The sequence below is a fragment of the Piliocolobus tephrosceles genome, chromosome 8, assembly GCF_002776525.5.
Source record: "Piliocolobus tephrosceles isolate RC106 chromosome 8, ASM277652v3, whole genome shotgun sequence".
Lineage (NCBI taxonomy): Eukaryota > Metazoa > Chordata > Mammalia > Primates > Cercopithecidae > Piliocolobus > Piliocolobus tephrosceles.
The window spans coordinates 101,122,933-101,135,000 of NC_045441.1; the positions used below are offsets into that span (position 1 = coordinate 101,122,933).

The 12,068-nt window shown below is 34.1% G+C and overlaps 1 protein-coding gene across 3 annotated transcripts in view; it reads right to left on the reverse strand.

The window, feature by feature from the left end:
- PNPLA8 (patatin like phospholipase domain containing 8) overlaps window positions 1-12,068 on the reverse strand; it is a 52,294-nt gene that overhangs the window by 14,358 nt on the left and 25,868 nt on the right. For 2 of the 3 annotated variants that reach the window (XM_023183043.3, XM_023183045.2), the window contains exons 6-8: window positions 11,206-11,377; window positions 6,004-6,061; window positions 2,415-2,609 (exon numbers count right to left, since the gene is read on the reverse strand). In XM_023183043.3, coding sequence (XP_023038811.2) covers window positions 2,415-2,609; window positions 6,004-6,061; window positions 11,206-11,377 — 425 coding nt within the window. The remainder of the gene's footprint in view (window positions 1-2,414; window positions 2,610-6,003; window positions 6,062-11,205; window positions 11,378-12,068) is intronic. The other variant, XM_023183044.3, reaches the window with a different exon arrangement.

Below are 12,068 nucleotides of genomic sequence, written 5' to 3' on the forward strand. Positions count from 1 at the left end.
TGTAATAATCTTCTTCTTATAGTCAAAGGCAAATGAAATCTCCCCATTCACCTACTCATAACCCTTAATTATATCACTACTTTCAATAATTGCTCAAATAGAATATTAATTAACCTCTACTACAATGGATACAAAGTAACTACATTAAAACATACGTCAGATGTGACAGCTAAAAGGGATTTTCAAAATAAGACTGGTAATAATTAAATATAATTATTAAAAGAATTTAGGATGAGAAGGTTGTAGTAAGTACGATACTTTAAACTTGGCAAAACTTCTGAATGGTTAGAAAGAATTAGGACTTCACTTGAATATTTTCTTTGTTTAAGCAACCAAGATCATTCACACCTTAAAATATTCCCATCAATCTTCTGAGTTGTCATTTGAAGGGAAAAATACCCCATTTCTTCTTCAAGTCTTGGAAGAGAATATATAGTAAGAAAAATACTTCCTTAAGTAGGTTTCTTGGGCTCCAGATTCCATATGAATACTTTTATTAATTAAATGTGCCAATGTTTCTGGAGCTTATTTATTTATATGAAAGTATATTTTTTGCCCATGTGGCTATACGCTTTACATAAAAATTTATGTAAATTATAAATAACATTTATTTATTCAAATAACCTTAAAAAGTTATTTTAATCTGTGGCTCAAAATAAGGTGAAGGATTATGGTCGTCAATATAAAAATGTCTAACCATGAACAGAAATATCACTAATCTATCTGAAATGGAAAAGGAACCGCTGAATTACTTTGGTATATATATTCAACAGTACTGAGTTAAACTTTAGAACTACCTTCTCTTAGGTAAAGAATAAAGAGAAAATGAGATAACTTCTTTTGAAATGCGGAAAACACATGATCCCCAAATGTAATTATTTAGTATTTGAGACTTTCACTGATTGGCATAACTGAAAGTTTGTAGCACTATATTAAGGTTATAGCTTAGAAATCCTATTGTATTTTACATACACTGTCTAAATTATTTCTCAATTTATGACATGGTACATATGAATAGGGGGAAATCGTTGTTAAAAATAGTAAGCCACATATTAAAATAAAAATTTTATTTTGACCATTAAGTCCTGAAATCAGTATCAGAATCTCAGCAGCCAGTACTTTCTGCCCTGAGGGGGTGGAAGAAAGAGAAGAAAAGCAAGAAGGGGAAGTGCCTTACATAATTCAACAATGACTGATTCTGCAAAGTAAGAAATGGTTTGAACTGACTCCAAAGACAAAGGAATCCTATTTTAATCTCTTAGCTACAAATATTATATTACTTAAAGATTAAAAAGAAAATGGGGATAGCTGACCATAACATTTAAAAATATATATAAGCTATTGTATCAAAATGAGATAAAATTGATAAAAATGTTTTAGCTATAATATTGACATTTACATTTAAATGATCCATTTGAAAGTTTTGAAGTTTATATTGTTGACATGTTGTTTATATAGATCTATGTATGAGTTTTTGAATGCTATCTGAATATCCCTGTCAACAGTATAAGATTTTTTTCTCAACAGATATCTGACCAAATAAAGAGAGTAGATACACTTTAGGGACTAGAGAAAAACTTCACGATTCCTCTCATTCTACTCCTTTAAATGAGTGATAACATAAAAAATTAAGCATATATAAAAATACAAGCTTTCAAAGTATCAGCTCTAAAGCTTTATTAGCATTTAGTGTAAGCTATGAATTCAGATTTCCATAAAGAGTTGGAAAAACTTGACAGAGGAAAAGTGTAAATGAGTCTACATAACATAAAAAGAATTTCCAGAAATAATATTCAACTTTACAAATAATTTAAACATGAATTTAAAAGAGTATAATTACAGACAATATCCTAACCCTGTAACTTAACAGCTGTGATGCTAATCCAGTTACTTAACTTTTCCTAAGGCGCGAATTCCTTGTTTGTAAAATGGAAATAATTCTACCTCATAAGTAGCAAGGATTAAATGAGATAATGCATGCACAGCACTAAATAAGTGTCTGGCACACAGCTAACTTAATGAGTATTTATTATTATTTTACTGTATTCCTTTCTTCAAAATATGCCCACCCAAACTGTCAAACAGACTGGGTTCTGCATTTTCAGGGAGTGTATATCGGTTTTAATTTTTATCATGTTTGGAAAGCTAATCATACATACTCTCACTTTTCCATCAAAATTATCAAATCACACTATATAACACACAAAAATTTTCCCAAAATGTGTTTGCATGTCAGAGGCTTGTTAAGAAAAACAACAAATAAAAATATCCTGAATTGTTCCTCTTTCGACATATGAAGAGACAAAGAAGAAAGTCTCCTAGGTTGATCCTTCTGAAGATCAATGACATTTAATAAGTGCCGATTCTTTTAATCATGTAAAATTTTAAAACATAAGACATACAAGTCAACTTACTTGATGAAGATCATTTCCCAATGCATATTCTGCAAAGTAGCCTGGAGCAGCAGATGAGGCTCTAATGGCCTGCCACATTTTATACTGACAGCCTCCCAAATAATGAGAGTTGTTTCCAGGAAAATGACCATAGTTTCTGAACACAAAAGCTTTGGGTGTTATCCCTCTATTTACTATGGTACTTACAGCAGCTACCTAGTAAATGAAAAGGTGAACAATTCCATCGTTAACAGTAATATATTTGGGATCTGTAAAAATTAAATACTATTTAGTAGTATGAATGAACAATCTACAACTCAAATAAATATGTGTAACACAACTATAATGTTGAAAAAAGAGAATCAGATCTTTTAAACAGGCATTTCTTTGTGGGATAATAGATATAAAGGCTGAAGCAATTCTGAGAAATTTATTATAAAAGAATAATAATAAGAGATGTATCTGGGCCGGGCGCAGTGGCTCAAGCCTGTAATCCCAGCACTTTGGGAGGCCAAGACAGGCGGATCACGAGGTCAGGAGATCGAGACCATCCTGGCTAACACGGTGAAAACCCGGTCTCTACTAGAAAATACAAAAAAACTAGCCGGGCGAGGTGGTGGGCACCTGTAGTCCCAGCTACTCAGGAGGCTGAGGCAGGAGAATGGCGTGAACCCGGGAGGCAGAGCTTGCAGTGAGCTGAGATCCAGCCACTGTACTCCAGCCTGGGCGACAGAGCGAGACCCCGTCTCAAAAAAAAAAAAAAAAAAAAAGGCGGGGGGTGTATCTGACCACCATTCAATTTGATTTAAAAAATATTCAAAAAGGCAAACATTTCTAGACTTTTACTTAATAATTGACAAAACAGTAGTAATGAATAAAAACTGCTTAAAGGCTGGGCGCAGTGGCTCACGCCAGTAATCCCAGCACTTTGGGAGGCTGAGGAAGGTGGATCACTTTAGGTAAGCAGTTCAAGAGCAGCCTGCCCAAAATGGTGAAATTCCATCTCAACTAAAAAGACAAAATTAGCTGGACATCATGGCGGCGCCTTCCAGCTACTCGAGAAGCTGAGGCAGGAGAATTGCTTGCCCAGGAGGTGGAGGTTGTAGTGAGCCGAGATTGCATCACTGCACTCCAGCCTGGGTGACAGAGTGGGACTCTGTCTCAAAACAAACAAAAAAAAAACTGCTTCAAGATAAGTACACTATTTTCATAACGTCACTTACAAATTAGTCTTTGTTTCTGTGCTCTCTGAAAGTATTTTGACTTCAATAAAACTGAAATGTAATACTACACAATCAATGCTTTCAGGTCACAATTATTAAAACCTGGTAGCTGGGTAATGTTTATTAAAAAACTATAATGTCAACCATCTCAGGTCTCAAATTTTATCATTGTTGGTTAAATTTACATGAAATGTGCTGTTTTGTTAATGTTCTGTAATACAAACTTAAGAGGCTGACAGGTATTGATGAGGCAAAAGTTAGTGTCCTATGCCAAGTCCTGCCAATTGTTTTGATATTTAATAAACAAAGGTCATATGCCAAATTCCTGTGAGTAATCCAAGTCTGTCTCTAGGCCACTATGGATAGGCATTGGCCATACACTAAAATCCAGAGTCTTTCTATAATTGGAATATAAATATGGCTGGATTAAGAAAATATATGAGTGGCTCTCCATTTATCATGATGATTTATTTCTTAAGATGGCTAAAGTTCTCCATAACTTTTATTCAAAACTGACAACTTTCACGATTTAAACCAAGCAAACAAACAAGGAGCCTTGGAGATACAGGGGAACAAGCAAGACGCATAGAGTGCACCCTAGTGTCCTCTCCAAAAGAGCTAAGTCATCTCTTCATCACAGCCTCTGAGGCCCTGTGTCTGATTTAATTGGCCTACTGCTCCAGCCTCATCCCACGTGCAGCCCTCGGATTCTGAGGCACTAGTCTTCAAGAACTCTATCATTTAGTGGAATTCTCTATGACTCTTCCTGCACAGGCCATTCCCTTTGCCAGGAATGCTCCTACTCAATGGCCTTCACACTGACATCTCAAATCTCACTTCCTTAAAGTAGCTGTCCCTCACGTCCCTTTAAAAATATGCTTTCAGAGAACTGCTTTTATGCTCCATAGCACTTATGTATTTCAGGGAAACTACGACATGTCATCTTTGTGATTATTTCATTAATACCTTTGCTGCCCTACAGAGATATAAACCCCATGTCTGCATTTGCCCACAAATGAATCCAAAGTGCCTAGCAGTGGGTGCATAATTAATACTTGCAGAATGAATCAAAGTATGAGTATACCATAGTTAAAGAGCAATAGAAGGAGCTGCACTTGTTTGATTTTTCACGGTTACAGTTTGTTATCTGAGAATAAATACAAGCTGCATGAAATTTCTAGGCACATAAATTCTATTCTTTAAAAAAGTAAATTAAACAGAACTCAAGCAATACTCTGATCATCGGGTTTCAAACAAATACATAAATGAAGAGTCACACTGAGACACATCTAAGTGACATTAAAATTTTACTGGGGATTCAATTTGTTTAATAATATAATCTAATATAGTCATGTACTGCATATCAATGTTTTGGTCAATGAGGGACCGCATATACAACAGTGGTCCCATAAGACTATAAAGGGGCTTCTATGCTGTATTTTTTACTGTATCTTTCCTATAGATATTTTTTATTTAGATATTTGTATATCTGTAGATACGTAAGTATTCTTACCATTGTGCCACAATTGCCTACAGTCTTCAGTATAGTCACCTGCTGTACAGGTTTATAGCCTAGGAACTATAGGCAACACCATGTAGTCTACATGTATAATGGGCTATACCATCTAAGCATGTCTAGGTACACTCTATAATACTTGCACAATGACAAAATCACCTAATGACACACTTCTGAGAATGTATTCCCATTAAGTGATGCATGATTGTATTATATATATCTAAGAGGCATATAAAATTTCTCTTTAAAAATCTAGGGTAAGAAATGTCATAATGTTCCTTAAATGACTAAATTTGATTTTTTAAAATTATGATGAAATAATTCTTCCTTATTTTCAGTCTGACTTTCATGTTCTTCCATTTCTGTTATAGTCTTACTGGATTTAGAAAAAGTACAAGAATCATATCCTATCTCTTCATAGAATGACTCAATATATAAATAATTAATTAATCTATAATACCTTAATAAAAGGGCCCTCAGGGCCGGGCACAGTGGCTCATGCCTGTAATTCCAGCACTTTGGGAGGCCGAGGTGGGCAGATCACCTGAGATTGGGAGTTTGAGACCAGCCTGACCAACATGGAGAAACCCCGTCTCTACTAAAAATACAAAAAAATCAGCCAGGTGTGGTGGCACATTCCGGTAATCCCAGCTACTCGGGAGGCTGAGGCAGGAGACTCACTTGAACCTGGGAGACAGAGGTTGCGGTGAGCCAAGATTGCGCTATTGCACTCCAGCCAGGCAATAAGAGTGAAATTCCGTCTCAAAAAATTTAAAAAAAAACCAATAAAATAAAAGGGCCCTCAGGACAAGTGCTTTCACCAGACCTTCAGATGGAACTAGGTGTTATATTTAAGAGACTCTAAGCTTACCTTGGGACATGTGGGGTTTCTTGCTGTTTCAATCATCAGTGCAGATCCCATTCTATCCCTTTATTAAAGGAGAAAAAATAAGTTATATCAAAATGACTTTATCTCCTAACAACCAGGAAACATACAGTATGCAATTACTGTTTGTCCATGGCTTTGTCAAAGTGCTATGAGGCAAAAAATGTAAGACTCTCCTCTAGGAGGCTTATAATCCCATTAACACACATGAAACAATATGCAGTTATTTATCAACCTCTGATTCAAACTGCAAGTATCTATAGTTCTGAAGTGGAGCAACCAATAGAGGGACAGTAACTGGAAAAGATGCAGGAAATTAGCTTGAGGAAGACACTGAAAGACTTCAAGGCAACATATTTAAAGCTAGGACGTATACAGATTAAAGGCACAAAGGCAAAAGAAATCTGTTGTTTTCAGGGTCCTGCCAATAGGATAAAGGAGCTGTGTTCAGAAAAGACTGCAGAAGTATGCATGGGCTAGTTAGAGTAACCAGGTAAGGACAATTAAGCTTTAAGCTTGTTTTAGTTGGTAAGAGACTTTAAGCTTGTTTTAATTGGTAAGAGCCAATGTCATCAAGAAAACTGCTTTGAAAATCATCAGAGTTGGCATTTGAATTACTATGACATTACAGAAATTGTCCTTGGGCAGCAATTTTTGCAATTCCATAGTAAGAGAATTTTATTTCAATGCAGACTTTTCCAGACTTAAAAATTATATATTTTCCCTGTATTGAATACAAAGACTATGTATGGTTTCACCAACCTTCCTCATGAGTAAAACCATTTTCTAATGTGTTTTTCAAACAATACTCATGTTTCTCAACTAGAATATTAGTGAATTTCATAAAAAGAATATTTACAAACTGCTTAGTGATCTACCCTTTATAAGCTTTAATAAATATCAATGTACTTTCCAAAATCGATAAGATCTTTTGTCTTCCCAACCTTATCTATACATTTCTACCACATGAAGATCCATGCATTTTATCTTTTTAAGGTTCTTTGTCTTTTCATAGAATTCTCACTGTAAAATTACATGAGAAATCCTAGGAGCATGCTGCTTTCACACTTTTTGGCAAAGTTCATATTTATTTATTTTTATTTTTGTTTAAATCTTGATTTTATCAAAAGCTAAAATGCTTTCAGTGAATTAACTTATGAATATAAATTTGTAAAGAAAGTAATGGTAATTGTTTATTTCTGAGATGCCAAAATATGAAAAAAAAAAAAAAATCAACATGCCTAGATTCTACTGATGCCATAAAATAGTTCCCTTAAAATAACACAAAATTATCACAGGAAAAAAAAAAGTCCTCTCAATAAACAATGAGGGAAAAAAAATGCTATGACAAAAAAGGCCAGAAGGTAGGTAGAGAAGAATATTAACAATAATGGCACCCAGTGAATCACAGTTCTAGTATCCATGTCGTTGTACATAGTCTCTTCCTACAGACTCTTGGTTGGTGTGGCTTTCAGTCCATGTGACCTCAGCAAACATGCCATTAAACTGAGGCTTGATAAGTGCTTATGCACTGGGGCTTGCCCTCTGGGAACTCTGAAACCACAAAGATGAGACAAAGCTTGGGTGAGAATGACCAGGTGGAGAGAGAGACTTCCCAGGCCCATTAGCTGAGCCACCAAGTGAGCTCAGTCAAGAACAGAAGAAACACCCAGTCAAACCAGAGTCATGAGACTAAATAATCATTGCTTTAAGCCACTAAGTTTTGGAGTGGCTTATTCTGCAGCAAAGGCTGAATTTGAAAAAGCAGAGAAAGAAACAACTAACCACACTGATAAAATTTATCAATGTTATGATTAAAAATAAAGAAGTTTCTAGAAGAGTAAAAATGAGACAGCAATACACAAATATGCAAAGATACTCTCATAAGTAACAAAAGGAAAAAAATTTCATAGTAGAGAAACTGGTTTTAGAATAAATTTTAAAATTTTCATTAAATAATCTTAATAAAAAGTATTGATCAAATGAATCTGGGAATAGATATGAATTATATATATGTGTGTGTGTGTGTATATATATTTTTTTTTTCTTTTTTTTTTTTTTTTTGAGACGGAGTCTCACTCTGTTGCCCAGGCTGGAGTGCAGTCCTGTGATCTCGGCTCACTGCAAGCTCTACCTCCTGGGTTCATACCATTCTCCTGCCTCAGCCTCCCGAGTAGCTGGGACTACAGGTGCCCGCCCCCATGCCCGGCTAATTTTTTGTTTTTGTATTTTTAGTAGAGATGGGGTTTCATCCTGTCAGCCAGGATGGTGAACTATATTTTCTAATAGACACAAAAGATGTGAAAATAAGTAACATACAATGATAATGGATGGGAAGATTTCACGATTGGAAAGATGTCAATGTTCCACAAAATAAGTGATACATTTCATGTAATTTCCATCCAAATACCAGTGGAATATTTTTTTATGTGATAAAAGTAGCCTAAGATTAACTTTGAAGATTAAATGAAAATTGTGTAAAAGAAGAATAAGGAGAAAAGATTTGCTGTGCTATATCATTATAAAAATATTAATTATGCAAAGGTTCAACAACTAAATTTACAGAATTTGTACAAAAATAAATCCATAGAGAAACCAAAAACTTGAACATAGATTCTAATAAAGATAAGAATTTCAAATATGATAAAGATGATGTTTCAAATCAGTTAAAAAAAAAACACTTGGTAAAGGGAGCTGGGACATTTGGATTAACATTTGATTAAAAAAATAAAGCTTGATTACCTTACAACATATATCACAATAAGTTTTAGGTAACTTCAGAATTACATACAAACTGAAAACTTTAGAACTAGGAAATAATACAAATATTTACCTACCTTCAGGGTAGAAAAGACTTATTTTTTTTTTTTTTAATTTAAACTTTTAGTATAAAGAGTATGCATGCAGGTTTGTTAATGGGTAAACTGTGTGTCACTGAGGCTTGGGGTCCCAACAATCCTATCACCTAGGCAGTAAGCATGATACCCAACAAGTGGTTCTTCAGCTCACACTCCCACTTTCCCTCCGTCTAATGGTCCCCAGCGTCAACTGTTCCCATCTTTATGTTCATGTATATTCAACGTTTAGCTCTCACTTGTAGGAAAGAACATGTGGTATTTGGCTTTATGTTTTCACGTTAGGTTGCTTATTACAATGGCCTCCGGTGCCAACCATGTTGCTGCAAAGGACATGATTTTTTTTTTATAGCTGCATAGTATTCCACAATGTATATGTACCACATTTTCTTTATCCAATCCACTGTTGATGGGCACCTAGGTTGATTCCTTGTATCTGCCACTGTGAACAGTGCTATGAGGAACACATGAGTGCATACGTCTTTTTGACGGAATGAATTATTTTCCTTTGGGTATATACCCAGTAGTAGGATTGTATGTTTTACAAACATAAAAGTTAAAAATCTTTAAAGGAAAAGATTTGGCTAAATGAAGATGTTTCAATCCTCTACATTAAAAAATTATTAATTAGAAAGCACTTTTTCAATATATGGTTAATATATTTACAACACATTGAGGAACATCCCATGAGAACATAGGCAAAAATTATGCCCTCAAAATTCACAAAAAAATAAAAAGTCATCAAAAACCAAAACTAAGTTCAAACTCATCAATAATGAAAGTGATACAAATTGAAACATGAGTTTCAAAATCTCTCAAACTGATGTCATTTTAAACATTAAGTGTCTGGCATTCAGGAGTATTTCATGAAACAGAAATACATGTTGATGTTGGTGGATGAGTAAGCTAAAACCACTGTATTGAAGAACAAATTCAGCTATGTATGTATCAAGATTGTTAAAATACGCATATCCTCTGACCCACAGTTTTACTTCTAGAAAATGACCTTATCTTTTTCTAAAAGAGGATTTGTTAAATAAAAAATAGTACATCCATAAAATGGTGAAGAACCATTAATATATGTTTCAAAACATATTAACTGACATAGGAAATCATCTGTGATAAAATGCTAAGTGAAAATGCAGGACCCAAAACTACATGTGCATTATCTGAATTTTGTAAAGAGGATGGATACATTCACACTCACAACTACACACATATACACTTGTCTATCTGTAAGAAATTACAGGAAAAAATACATCACCATGTTAATAGTGCTTTTGTTCTTAGTGGGATTATATTTTTATTGTTTTCTTGATATATTTTCTATTTCCTATATAATAATTATTTTAAGAAGACATCAACATTGGACCCAATAAATATGCTTCTTATATAGTGACCTACTGATATATTCTGAAATGTGAGAAGAAATTTAAAGTTTTCTATGACAGCATCATTCATAATCCCAAAAACTTAGGAACATAAATGTCCTAAATGTCCATAAAAATCCTAAATGGAAATGATTAAGAAAATGTAACATCTCACTCTGGAGTATAGTGTAGTCTTTAAAAATATGTCAGGAGATTTTAAGAATGTTTGGAAAAAGGAAAAGGATACAAATTTACAACTACAATCTAATCTCAGCTATACAAAATGTTTACGGTCTAATAAAAAACTAAAAGGAAATATATTAAAGTCTACAGCTCTGAATAATAGGATTGTGGATGACTTTATGCTTATATTGTATGCTTATATATACTTTGGGAGGCAGGCAGATCACTTGAGGTTAGGAGCCTGAGCAACATGGTGAAATCTTGTTTCTACTAAAAATAGAAAAAATTAGCTGGGCATGGTGGTGCACACATGTGGTCCCAGCTACTTGGGAGGCTGAGGTGGGAGGATCACTTGAGCCTGGGAAGTTGAGGCTGTAGTGAGCCAAGACAGTGCCACTGTACTCCACCCTGGGCAACGGGAGTGACAGTGTGTGTCAAAAAATAAATAAAAATAAAAATAATTGAATATTTTAGAATGACTTGAGACACATTTAATATGTTGAGTAAAAACAACAGGATGCAAATATCTCATATTTTTAAAAGAGGCAATTGTAACTTTTACATGCAAATCTCACACACACGAATCCCCCAAAACAATTATTAAACTGTGATTCACCAAAAAAATACTAACAGTGGTTATCTGTAATTAGTAGAATTTAATATTCTTGATATTTTTCAAATTATGCAAGAATATAATTTAATATTCTTATTTTTGAAATCATAATATGCACATACTACCTATATAATCAGAACATTTAAGAAGAGTAATTGTAACTTACCTAAGAATGTTTTCCCATGTTTGACTGTCATAAAATGCATGGCTCCAACTCATTTTGACTGTTCCAACAATGACATTTTGTGAAAATACATCTGATCCTAATTTTCGATAAAGTTCCTCACATTCATCCAAGGGCATATGAAACAACCCCAACATGAAAGCTAATATGGCACCTGGAAAAAATAATTCTTAGTTTTTATCAGTGTTAAGTTATAGCCCTTATGATGGTAAGATCTCCTGAATCACAGTTTTGGCTTAAATTTAGCTTAATTTTGGCTTAAATCTAGCTATGTCACCTGGGACAAATGACTTTCCTTCTTTAAGGAAAGTCATTTAAGCCAGTTTTGGCTTAAATCTAGCTATGTCACCTGGGACAAATGACTTTCCTTCTCAGAGCCCCATTTTTTTCAGGTGTAAAATGGAAATAATAAGAAAAACTAAAATTCATGTCTCTTGTACTGGGTTAACAAATGTAAAGGGATTTACTAGGTCTCAAAAAGGATTAAATAAATGCTCAAAAAGGATTAAATAATGAAAATAATAATAATTTAGAAATACAAATGTGTTGCTTTACATTAAATTATATATAAGATATGGTAGATAACTCACGTTCTTTCTAACATCAATAAATTACTTAGTTTTAGTCATAAAATATGGTATATTTGACAACTCACCAAGTCACTAAGCAATTCTCCTTCAAGTTAGTCCTAGGAACCAATGTAATTAAAGATACTAGGTACTCCTGGATGTCCTTTTGAACAGCTGATTCCATATCTAGCTATAATTGGTAGGACACACTGCCACCTAGTGTGCCTAAATGGCATAACCATGAACAAAAGAGAACGGGAGGAGAAAATTTTGGGG